Raw genomic sequence first — 13,074 nt, 5'->3', positions numbered from 1 at the left:
AAAGTGACCTTTCCCCATCTGGCATGGTGGTGTGCCTCGAGATTTTTTTCATGAAACAAGTGTGCCTTTGCCCAAAAAAGGTTGGGAAACACTGGCATAAACAAAGTCTTTGGGACTTTCCCCCACCTTCACTGACATTCTCTTCGGGCTCTGGGGAGGGTCTCCTCGTGAGCCACGAGGACTCTGCGGGAAGTGCACTTTTAAGAGACTGAGGCAGGCGAGAGACCACAGCCTAGCTTACTAGTTGATCAGGTAAAGATCATGGGATTTGTTAAGTCTGGGAGGAGGTTTGTGGCCACTTAGCTTGATTAGGCTCAAGACAGGTGAGGATCACATGCTTCATTAAGGGGAGAGATACAGCTACTCAGCTGGAACAAGCTCAGGTGCATCAAACAAGGTTGGCAGGAATAAAAGGGAAGCAAGGTAGCAACTCTTTGCTTGCTGAACTTTCACCACTGATGGTTCTCAGTTTGGTTGTTTTGGGAACTCCAATGGACGTTGATTTTACGACTGACTAGGGTTCCAACCCTGGATCTTTTTCAGAGACAGGAACCTGGTCTTTTGGGCTGACTTAGAAACTTTCTCATTGCATTGGACCTGAAGCTATATTTGAGCATCTGACTCATCTCTAGCATTGCCCTCGGGACTGTGAGCACTATTGGGACTTACCTCAGAGTACGCTGGGGTTTGGGACAAGCACACTCACGTGCTAATAATAATAATAATAATAATAATAATAATAATAATAAGCCTTTATTGTCACTACACCACCTGTGTGCAGTGAAATTAAATGAGCCCCCCCCCCCATACACTCAGTCTTGTTCACGCTCTGTGTGCTTGTCAGAAGTCAATTACACCACTATTTCTTTTCATTCAGCAGCCCAACAGCCCACGGATAAAAACTGTTCTTTAACCTGTTGGTGCGGCTGACTATACTTCTGTATCTCCTGCCTGAAGGTAGGAGATTAAAGAGGTGCTGGGTGGGGTGTGAGTCGTCCCTAAGAATTTTCCTCGCTCTCCTGAGGCAGCGGTCTCCTGCTGTCATCTAGCGAACTCGGGGGACAGCCCGTGATATGTGCTGTATTCGCCACCCTCTGTAGGGACTTCCTGTCCGTGGCTGTCAAACCAGCACACCACACTGTAATACAGTATGAAGCCTGTAATACAGTATGAAGCCTTTTGTGAAGCCTGTAAATGTAGGACATGAACTGGGCCCTTCTTTCCATGACCTCCAACTTAGTGTGGGTGGTGCAAATTACCTCAATTGTGTCAAGCAGGAGCAGCTTCTAAGCATTGCTTCACTATTGCGCAAATACATCATGAAGCATAGCTAATTTGGAGACCTTCAGGAGCCCAGAGAAATTTGTAGTGGATTTTTTTAGGTAAACTTGAAAATTTGTGGTGAAATGCAGTTTGGATTTCAGATATCTGTGGCAGCTCTAGACTTAAAGGGTTTACATTAGAGTCTAAACCAGTGATGGCCAAACCTGGCCCTCCAGCTGTTTTGGGACTACAACTCCCATTATCCCTAGCTAACAGGACCAGTGGTCAGGGATGATGGGAATTGTAGTCCCAAAACAGCTGGAGGGCCAGGTTTGGCCATCACTGGTCTAAACAAAAGGAAAGATGTTCTGAGAGTGTAAAAGGCTATATAGTATACTTAATGGACATCACCATCTTAGCCCATGTTTAATATATTGTTGTGCAGGGAAGGTTTGGTAAAATTAGGGCTTCAAAGTTCTGGTTGGGCTTTGAACTTCCTGTTCATCCCCCAATACCAATCTACTCTTGCCCTTTTTTCTTTCATTGGTTAGCCTATGGGGCTCTGATGTTTACAGATAACATGCCTGTATTATCCCATCAAACTCGTGAACTGCATTATGTTCAATTTAATTGTTGTTGGTGGTACATTATCCAATTAGCCACTTCATCTAGCAGAGGTGGTTCATCTCATGGTAACAAAAATGGGCAGTCGTTCAGTAGATTCAGTGGTAGCTGTCAGGGTAGCTCTTAGTTCAGCATTGTTGATAAACAAATTACACATCCCAAAGTGACCTGTGTGAGGTGCTTCAGAGAGCAGGTTGGCAAACTATTCTGTAAAGCACCACCTATCCTCCAAATGCCGCTCCAGTGATGTTTAATGGGAGGAGAGGGGTGCTTCAGTCTGCCATTTCACCTGGGCTGCCTGTCACTTATACTGCTTGCTTCTCGTCTGCCTGCCTGCTATTCTGTCACTACGCTGGAGTTTCCCTGATCACCTATTGGTAGTCAAGGAAACTGCAGCATGACAACAGCCTTACAAACCTATAATATGTGTGTGTGTCGCTGTTTGATCTCTTTAAATAAAGCAAGGTATCTTGCCTCCTCCAGACCAAAAGGATGATCATCCTGCAACATTGCAGGCACATAACATATTGAACTGTTCTTTATTCCATCTCTGTACACTACCTACCACAGAAGCAGGGGTTGGATCAAGCATGTAGGCTGGTACAGGCATGCTAAGAAGGTGGCAACCTGATAGAGGATCAGTCAGACGGGAAGCTATAGGAGGGACAAGTAAGCCTGGCAGAAATACAGATGTACAACTATGAAGTCATGTTCAGAATTGAGTCTGGGTTTTTTGCCCAGGCAAAGGCTCAGGCATGAGCTAGAATTAGTTACACTATACATTTTATAGCCAGGATTGCTCAAGAGGAAACTGGTGGTGAGGTGCTGGAGCACAGCTGTCAATGTTTCCCTTTTTTTAAGGGAAATTCTCTTATTCTGAATAGGATTCCTTGCAAGAAAAGGGAAAAGTTGACAGCTATGTGCTGGAGCCATGTAGAAAACAATACTCTACCTTCTTGCTCTATCTGTAGTTCATAACAGCAGATGGGACCCCAGTGCATAATAGATCAGAAGGCTTCTAACCTGAATCTTGATAGATCCTGATAGAATCACTCTCTTGGATAGACAACATGGAAATATTTGGTGCTCCAGACTATCATGGTAGCAGCAATTCTTACACTAAGCCAGACCATTGATTCTCTCCAAGCAGTTCTCTCCAAGCTTTGACAGGAGGCTTTCCCTGCCCCACCTGGAGATACCAGGGGCCTTTGACATTTTGCATACAAAGTAGGTGCTCTAACATTGATCTACAAAGATGGGATAGCTCTGGTAATATTTTGTTTCCATGGTATTTTTTTATTTATTTGTTTTTAGCCCAGACTGACTGGGACTAGCAATGTCATCTTACCTCACTGGTTCTATACAGCATGCACTTGAAATGATGAGGTGGCCCAATTCAGTTTGTCGCATTCACTAAATCTGTCCGATTTTTTTGAAGTCCTGCATCACCCTATATTCTAAGCTTAACAGATATTCCAGGATCCTCCTTGTATATACCCATCTGGCTCTTAAACTGCCTTCTTATTCGCTTTTTTGAATTTTATGCACACCCGCACCAACCGGGCCCTAAACACTCATCACTTCCCATCCTGGCTCCTACATACTTGTTTTCTCTGTACCATTACTCCTTTTCAACAAAGGCATCCCTTTCTCGTACCTGGGAGATATGAGGTGTAATGTGAAGCCCATAAGTAATCTGAAAAGATTGCTTGAAAGGATTTGCTTTCTGCAGCAGTCTATTATGATGCTACTATAGTTGATCCAACATTTCTAGGAAGGAATTGAAGTGGTTGAAAATTAGGGTGGGTGTTGAGGGTTGCCTGTCTGCCTATATACATTCCAATTCTTCTCTGAGGTACCACTGTATATTCTTCTTGTAATTCTAATACTTTTTCCTTCTCCATGTCTGTTTGCAGGTTATCTTGACGAATCAGATTACCACGTGGCTGAGCGATGGCCTTGCTGTACAGGCAGACCTGCTGTCTCCAGCTGATGACTTCTCTCTGTCTGAAGGTAAGCAACCCTTTTTATTACAGTTGAAACTTGACCCTGACACAAATCTCCACTACTACTCGTAAGTCTCTTTTTCATATTTAAGGGGCAATACAAATATGGTTATTTGACCTAGTGTAAGATGTAGCTAGAATTCAAAGCCCCTTTGAAACAACTTTTAGAGTTTCATTCTTTAAGACCAGTAAATGGTATTGATCTGCATGCTGGAACCTTAGAAGGGTTTGTTTACCCCACATTTTGTTATGGTAGCATGCTTCAAAACATTGCTATGTACTTCCAACCTGGTGAATTACAGAACCTTCCCATCACTGTTAGAAGCAAGGTAGTTGAGGGAATAGTTGGATCATTCTGCTGATCTAATGTGATACAGGAACACAAGGCAATGGCCGTAATTATCAGCTACTCAAAAGAAAAACAAGTTGGCTTTGTTGGATAAAGAATAAATACTCATGTTTCTGCAATGATTTTGTTTCACATATTGTATAGCACAGTGCAGACCTAAATACTTCATTATGCTGTAGAAACTTGTGTGTGATGTAACACAGCCCAATTTAGTTAAAAACCTGCATCAGATAAGGATATGGAAATGATGCAATTGGTTCACTATCTTCCATCTAACCATGTGCACCTATCACTATAGTATCAAATTATTTACTATCTTAAGTCTTTTATAGCTTTTACCCTTACAGCATGCCTATTGTAGAACTGGGGCAAAGTGAAATTACAAGAGTCTGTGACAGAATTAAAAGCAATTTTCTGAGTCCTTTACCTTATCTGTGATCTATTCATTCAAACGATGCATCTTGCAACTCGCATTAGGAAACAGTTTCACAGAGAAATAGTTGAAAGTTGTGCTCTAGTAATATTGACAAGGAATTCAATAGAAACCTGATGGCAGAAAGTATGAATATATTTTATGAATTACTTACTCCTAAATAGAAAAACTTCCTAAAAGCAATTAGAAAATTCTGCTACTAGTATGCTGTTTTCTACATTGCGATTGAGTACCTGCTAGCAGGCTCCAACATTGTACTAGGAACTGCATATACCTTCCATATATGGACATAGTTTGAAACCAAGGATCACTTTGCATATTATATTGTGTGCATACAGTAAAGTGTATTGCATGTGTATGAAAAATCCATGTTTGTAAATGCAGGTATTACGCAGAGATGTGTGCTAGGGAGCTGGGACTGGGCATGGTTCCCTGCCATAGGTACACCTAGCGGCAAATATACTTGCTGTTCTGTAATGTGTCGAGTTATAGGGATAATATAGGTATTAAAACAATGTCAAAATCAATTCTTTCTTGATTTGGGAGAATATGTCTTTAACAGGCTGAGGGTGATGAGGGTACTCTTTCATTCCACAGGCTCTGCTGCTATATAAATAGAAAGACCGGTTGCAGGACTAAAATGTGCAACAAGTTTAATTCAGTATAAGGGAACCAGAATGGGTTTCACACATCTTCAAAAGAAACTAGGAAAACAATTTGCCCAGACTTCTTCTGACCAGCTGCCACCCTCAAATGTTTACCTATAAAAGTCGGATTTGTTATGTTTGTGTTGGCTAGATCTAGTTTTAGACTGTGTTCAATTTTCTTTTCTTTCATGTGGGATAATGACTTTGGTCATACGCAAGTGGAGTGACAACTTACCTTTTCCTGGAATGTCATTGCAACATAGAGATGTAGTAGTTTATGCAATAAAGGTGCCCTTGTGAAGGCTGAAGGGATGCTAGCTTTACAGGTTGCCTCTCTCCTGGGCCCACTGCTTTTCTTCTAGAAAAAAAGGCGCCTGTACTCACAGGAAGTTGTTACAGTTAGTGCCACACATTTAACCAGCGCTTTTCTTCTAGGAAAAATTGTTCTGGTACTGCGTACACTTGAGTACCCCCAGAAAAAAAGCACTGCCGGGGCCTATAAATCATTCTCTTTTGGTCTCAAGAGCTTTACCTGGTGATATTATAGCTACACATCTCTTTTAGTGCTTTGATAAGTGAACCTCAGTGATTCACTGAATTCAACAAGGCTCGCTTTGGCACAGGAATCCGGGCTGTTAAATAGACTAAAGTTAGTTTGGGACAAATTGCTTCTTGAACTTCTGTGTTCAGGTCAATGTATAGCTTCTGCTGTTTCCACTTTAGTAGTTTTTACGTCCTTTCTGTGAGGACCCTGCATTGGATGAGTTTTTGTGCCTTGGAGCTGAGCTAATTAAGATAAGAGGCTGTGGCAGTGGTGCACCAAAACATATCACCAGCCAAAGAAACCAGCAAAAAACCACTCCTTAATTGCAGCATATTAGTAGTAGTATGAGTATTAATGGTGGTGGTGGTAGTGCTTCTTTGCTATCCTTCCCCCCATATAAGTCCCGTGCAGTTCACAACACGGCAAAGTGCAACCAGAACTACTTTCTTATTTTACATCCAGAAACATACTCTAGCCTTACTGGATAGGGAGGAAACTAGGCATTTATTATCTTTAAGCTCTCTTCTGTCCCTGCTGTGAAAATCAGGCAGCAGATCACTGAAATGGTCAGCTGAATCCAAGACACACTGCCTCATTGTATGACTCGCTAGTAGAGTGTGCTGGTGCTGTTGAACTCCAGCAAGAGTGGAGATTGGGGGTGTGTGGAAGGAAGGGAAAGAAACACACACAGAGAGAGAATGAAATCAACAAAAGGAAGGAGAAAAAGGGGAATAATATGAATGCAGCTGTAGAGAGACCTGTGGATAAGCAAACTATAAAAAGGGCATGGGTAACACACACCCTTTCTTTCGGTTGGGGAGGAGGGTTGTATAAAAATGTCACTTCCAGTGACCTGATTGAGTATTCATCCTGATTTGTTTGCAAAAAGTTTGCAGCAAGGTTAAAAGACTTCAACTCTATTGAGCATCCATTCTGATTTGTTTACGGGGAGGCTACATAGCACTGCATCAATAAGTTGTTATCCCATACATTCTAGTGCATTTCCCCATTACTGCAAAAAGCAGTGAGGGAGAGCATGCACACTGTAAGGTGCAGTGAGAAAAGGAGGCAGGGTATGCAGAGAGAAGATATATTATGTTGTGGGGTGCTGAGAGAAAAGGGGACTAACAGAATGGTTTAAAGAAATAAAAAAACTGAAAGAAAAATACTTTTCTTTGGTAAAAATAGTGACACAACCCTCACGTGTTAGTAAAAAAATTGTTCACACTTGAATTCTACATCACTGAGCTACAGTGACATGTACTAAGCTTAATGAAAGTGCTGAGCACAAAGAACTGAGCATTTGCTTGGTTGTGATCAGTTCTTTAAACAAGCATCTCAAGCATAACGTGTTCCAGCGTGTTAGAAACTTGTATGTACTTGAGGGAATAATCACATTTTGACAGTTGCTGAGTTTTTCTCTTCATTGTTATAGGCACAAAGTCTTCAAATCAATTGCAAGCTTCTTTTGATGATAGCAATAGCCTCTGTGCGTCATTGGGGGTATGCTCTAAAAGTTTCATAATTTATCAAATATCCAATTTTGCTAGAAAGTTTTAAACAAGTCATAAATGATTAGACAGCTTTGTAGCCACAAATCCACTGGAATTAGTTTCATGAGATTAAATGCATTGGAGTGGTAATAAATATCTGGTTTTGGTTATCACTTTGAGTAGTCTAAACTGACAACACTCTGTTTCTGCTAATGGATGGGGTATTGGATTTCATTTTGCTGCAGCACTGTACAGCCACCCAGTATCTATAATTTGTTTCCCCCTACAATTCAACTGCTTTAATGTTAGTAGGGATTTATGCTGATGCATTAGATGGAAAAACAGTAATTAACAATTAACAGTAATTGAAGGTCTATAGATACACTGGATATCTAGGAGGAAGATCACATTTCAAATAAGTCTTACATATGCATACCTAGAAACACGCCATTAAGAATGTAGAGATGTGTGACAAGAAGGAATTAAGTCCAAATGTTTTTGGAGTTCATGGAGTCACTCTCTAGACAGCTTGGCCTTCGGTGGAGAAGGTGGTGCTCCCACATTATTCAAGGCATCTGTCAATGGTTTCAGCTTTTTTGGACTGAAAAAGATGGAAGCAGGTTGCAACTCTTCTTAGAACATGCTGTAGCCTCAACACTGCCAATTAATGAATTACCCATTGTTCCTTCTACAAGTTTGTCCCTGTATTGAACATGGTCCTGTAACTGCTACTTAAAACAGTGTTATGAAAAACAGAAGTGAAACTTGAGATTTGATTTAATTAGTGTGCATGCTATGAAAGCTTTTAATACTAACTTTTTATAAGCTGCCAAGGAACCTGTTGAAGGACGGGCCACCTGGTGGCTCTTCATGACATATATGACAAAGCAAACACATGGTTGGCACATTCCACTGAAATATGATTTTATTTGGAAGTCTTTGTATTTATATTCATTCTGTATATTGTTATGGTATGAATGCATGTATGATTGCTGTATTCCCCAACCCTACACAGGTCAGGACACTTCCTACTTCCTTTCATTGTGATTACTTGTCTGTGATTTGTTCACATTATCCTCTTGGGTAGTACTATATTGTACGATTGCTGATTTGCACTGCTTCATTCTTGTATTGTTTTGAACATGTTTAACTTAAAAGTTTAAATAAGAAAGAATGAAAAGAAGAAAAAAGTCCTGCTGGAATAAGAATATGCTGTACAGTGGTACCTCGGGTTAAGTACTTAATTCATTCCGGAGGTCCGTTCTTAACCTGAAACTGTGCTTAACCTGAAGCACCACTTTAGTTAATAGGGCCTCCTGCTGCTGCCGCGCCACTGGAGCCCTATTTCTGTTCTTATCCTGAAGCAAAGTTCTTAACCTGAAGCACTATTTCTGGGTTAGCGGAGTGTGTAACCTGAAGCGTATGTAACCCGAGGTACCACTGTACTTAATAGGTCCTTGTTCTGATTCAGCAAGGCAATCCTTATGTCCCGTTTGTACTTGAATCAGCTCCCCACCCCCAAAATTTGATTTGAGGCTTGCAAAGCTCAAACTGATGTGTGCTTAATAGATAAAATATGTTTTATCGCATGGATAAACGCAGTCCCCCATCCACTCTGGTGATAGCCTTCCAGGAACCGTCAGGCGATGGTGAGTCATAGCTTTCTTCCCTAGCTGCAGCTGTGTACCAATGCTCCATTAGAGCATTTTAATTTGGTGTTTAAAAGGCATACATGGCAGTCATAAGACCTGAATCAGGAAGAAACGGTTAAAAGCCTTCTAACTCTGAAGTTGCTGAAAAGCATTCTTTACCATGTTTCAGACGTAGTGCTGGATCCAGTCTGTGAACCTCAGTGATTAGGGGGCACTCAGACTCACCCATAGTAGGTACCTCTTCACCTCTCTTCCAGTTACAAGGCATGGCAACCATCTTTATTTCATTTATGTTTGCATTTAGCTTCCATACACTTGTCTATATCCAATAATCCGTCATTGTAGCCAAGCATACAATGAGTAAGCACCAAGATCACAAGACCTAGTTTCAGATAAAATATAAAGGGTTAGGCGCCATCAGCATTTTGATGGGCAGCTTATCCAAGAGTCCTGCATCATCTAATTAGTAGAGCTAAAATTACACAGCGTATACCACATCCCCTTGGTACCATGCTTGTTTAAAAGCAGAGTTGGGAATTAAATCCATGAATCCTGATGCTAACAATCCAAAATGTATTCCTGGACTTGTCTTACAAGAGAAAAAAAAATCCAACAGAAAACATTTCACATATTGATATAGTAAAATTGCTTCAGGCACAGGACGTGCAGAACGAAAGGGTTCCTATAGAAGATGGGGAATTACATAATCCCACCCAGGGAATTCTTAAGAAAACAGCAGCAAAAGACCATGCACTACACATTCCTAGAGACCCACCAACTGAAACTTCAACCATTTAAAACACAATTCTGGCTTCAGCCTTGCTATAAATAACTTTAATTTTTAAAATTATTGCATCATTTACAGTTCTTCCTTTAAACCCAGCTGACAAAATCCACTCCAGATGTTTGATAGGCAAGAACAGCAAGCAACAAAGTCAAACAAGAAAGTTGAAAACTTAATGAGCAGTGATGGATTTAAAATAAAAATAGGAGCAATAGAGGAAAATCCTGGATGAAATTTGAAACTGTTTTAAAAGGAGCATAATAATTAATTTATCTTGTTCATAAGACAGCAAATTTATTAGGCTGTTTTTTCTTCAAAGCCACAGGGACTTGGCTGATGAAACCTGAAATTGTTGTTCCATAACCTATGCTTTTATATTAAACAGATGACCTCAGATTTTGGAGCAGCTTTTGACTCCAGGGAAAGTATGCCATTAAGAAAGTGCCAGAAATGTGCTTAATTGATACAAGTCTTGAAAACCTCTCTAAAGGGTGTTATTTCCCATATACAGATTTCTGGGAAATGACAGAGCCCCGCTTCATACATTTACTGGAGGCTAGTGCTAAAACAGTGCCAAGGAAGAAAAGCCCTGGTCCTCCCCTCCCTCGTGCAGGTAATGTCCCATGCGAGTAGGTAATGTGCTCTTAAAATAATGGTGTATGTGTAAGCAGTAATCAGAACAGGAGCTTTCTCACAACTGGCCAGTACTGTGCAGGTCTTGGCTCACATGGCAGGCTATCTGCGTCGTGGTGGGGAGAGCTCACATCTCTCTTCCACCATTCCTTTCTTCTATGTCTCTCTTCACATCTCTGCTACCCTAGGGGAAAGGCTGTAGCTCAGGGGGAGAGCTTCTGTCTCACATGTAGAAGGTCCTAGGTTCAGTCCTTGGCCTCTCCAGATAGGGCTGGTAGACACCTCTGAAATCTGGGAGAGCCACTGCCAATCCATGTAGCTAATGCTGAATTAGGCAAATGCTATAAGGCAGCTTCCTATGCTATTTCAGTGCTTGCCCATACTGATTGTATGAATTGGGCCTAAAGAGCTGTAGAATTTCATCAGAATTCAAGCTGTATGTGAAGGACTCCAAAGTCAAAGTCTGAATCCAATTCAAAAACTACTAATTAGATTACCCAAGAAATGTGGTGCATTAGATATGCTCTGTTGTCTCAAACAGCTATCCTGGACAGATGGAAGAGTTTATCTTCTCTTGGCATATAATTAGGATTGAGTCTTTAAAAAAAGAAAAGAAAAAATATCAGGTTACGGATACAAATTATGAGCAAACTATTTAATTTCAGTGAAGCTTATACACAGTACCAGCTTGTAGCAAGAGACGCAGCTGGTAATATTTCCATAAGCCACTCTAGAAATTTCAGTGAACAGGAACTAGGGTGAATGTTTGTGTTTCAGTCTGAATATTCTCTATACACTTGCATTTACACACACACACACACACACACACACACACACACACACACACCAAAACCAGTCCAGCAACATTAATAAACAAAGACCCTTGTCTGATCTTTGAAATTCAGACTTGCAGGAACTTTGCCAATCTCGGGCAAGTTTTACGGAACACAGTAATTTGCCCAGACCGCAAAGTAATGGCCATGTATTTTTCTGCATGTTCCTCCCATTGTTAGTTATTACCAGGATCTTTATGTACAAACTGAATAAATTTTCTTTTCCAGTCAGGCTCCTCCTTACTACAGGGACGTTACACTCCTTTGTTTTCCCCCTCCACAACTCTGAATCACAGAGTCATGTGCCTGGTGCAATAAAATGAAACAGTAAGACTGGGCCAGGTTAGCGGAAGATGACTATTGAAGAGTGATTTCAGAATACAACACAATACGTATGCACATCTTACTGAGCATGAATACTTGGGATAATAAAAAAGAAGAAAAAAGAATTATAGCTATGCATAGGATTGCAGATGTTTTTAAAACACACCAAGGGTTTTATTATACAAAGCAGAGCCTGGGTGTTTTTAACATATTAAGTTCTGTCCTGCTTTGTAAAAATAAAACTCTTTTTTTCCTGCTGTGCTTAAACCAGCCAGATCTGTAAGCCTTCCTTGCAAAATTTCCTTTTCTATCGCCAGAACATTTTGCTTACCTATCCATTTGTAATTCTGCTGGGTACATCTGTTGCTGAAATCTGCAGGAGCACATCTATGAGTACAGCTAAGAGGTTTTAATATTTACAGAAAGGAATTCACCCATTCCCTGCTAATTCAGAAATCTGCCTGTCATAACATTATAGTCTGAGGGGAGACTATAAAGAAAGGAGGATTGTAATGTAAGCTTCAGTGCACTTGAGCTATGTAGTATCAGTTAATTGCAAGCTGTGACATGAGCTGGGTGTGAGAGAATGAAGGGTAAGTTCACAGAATATAATGGGTATGTGCAGGAAAGCTCAACATCCCGTTTTTGAGACTATTAAAAATATTTTAAGCAACTTCCCCTCCCCCAAACCAACCCTTCCCCAAAAGTTTTGATCTGTAAAGCAGAATGAGCATAACTTCAGACTGCCCTTGGCAACTGCTTAGAGGCTGCAGATAGTGTTAAATCCTGAGAGCACATTGCACTACTGCCCCAGTCCCCGCACTGTTTCTCTGCTGTTACCGTCTGTGCATAATTTAGAGTGTTAGCTTTGATCTAAAGAGCCCTGAACAGCTTGAGCCCTGCCTAAGACAGGGCTTATCCTCATGGTCTTGCAAAGGACTACAGTAAGTTTTCACAAGAAGAGGGGAAGAGGGAAATGACTTCTTGTACTGGTATGTGTCTTCCTTTTATGGATTAGAAATGTGCTTCAAACTGGAGGGGGAGAACACATTTTTCCAGTTCTTCCCTCGTCTTCCTAAGGAGTCTCCATGCTGTAGATTGACATTGTTACTGTTACTTCCAAAAGCAAGAAAGAGAAAAGAAGAATGTTACACCGTCACCTAATTAAGAAAAAAAACATTCCTGCAGAGCGCTAACAGATCAGGATTCTAGTCCAGCCTGTTCCCTGATCCCCTGGTTTTCTTTATGCAGGGAGAAATAGGTTTCTTTTTACAAGTTGGGTAGTATTCTGATATCACGCCCCCTCCCAGGTGCACAGTGGGGCCGTGCGGCCCTCCTGACACTGGCATCTCAAATGCTTACTGGAATGGAGCAAGGCAGTGTTGATGCTGGGCCTGTGCAGGTGAACTGGCGGAGTCCATTCTGCACTCCCACCAATGTGCCTGCACATTGCTGGCACCTTTTGCCATCCAAATAAATGGCGCTGGCA

At 41.2% G+C, this 13,074-nt stretch overlaps 1 protein-coding gene across 15 annotated transcripts in view; it reads left to right on the top strand.

Moving 5' to 3' along the window:
* Window positions 1–13,074, top strand: part of RAD51B (RAD51 paralog B) — a 297,374-nt gene that overhangs the window by 108,865 nt on the left and 175,435 nt on the right. For all 15 annotated transcript variants that reach the window (XR_014516114.1, XM_083461035.1, XM_083461034.1 and 12 more), the window contains exon 8: window positions 3,804–3,900. Coding sequence is in view for 14 of the 15 variants with exons in the window: in XM_083461035.1 (XP_083317161.1) it covers window positions 3,804–3,900 (97 nt within the window). In the remaining variant the exon portion in view is untranslated. The remainder of the gene's footprint in view (window positions 1–3,803; window positions 3,901–13,074) is intronic.

Source organism: Podarcis liolepis (genome assembly GCF_965112155.1).
Source record: "Podarcis liolepis genome assembly, chromosome: 1".
In the NCBI taxonomy this organism is placed as follows: domain Eukaryota; kingdom Metazoa; phylum Chordata; class Lepidosauria; order Squamata; family Lacertidae; genus Podarcis; species Podarcis liolepis.
Note: the sequence above shows the minus strand (reverse complement) of the source record. Positions and strands in the feature narration are given on the sequence as shown.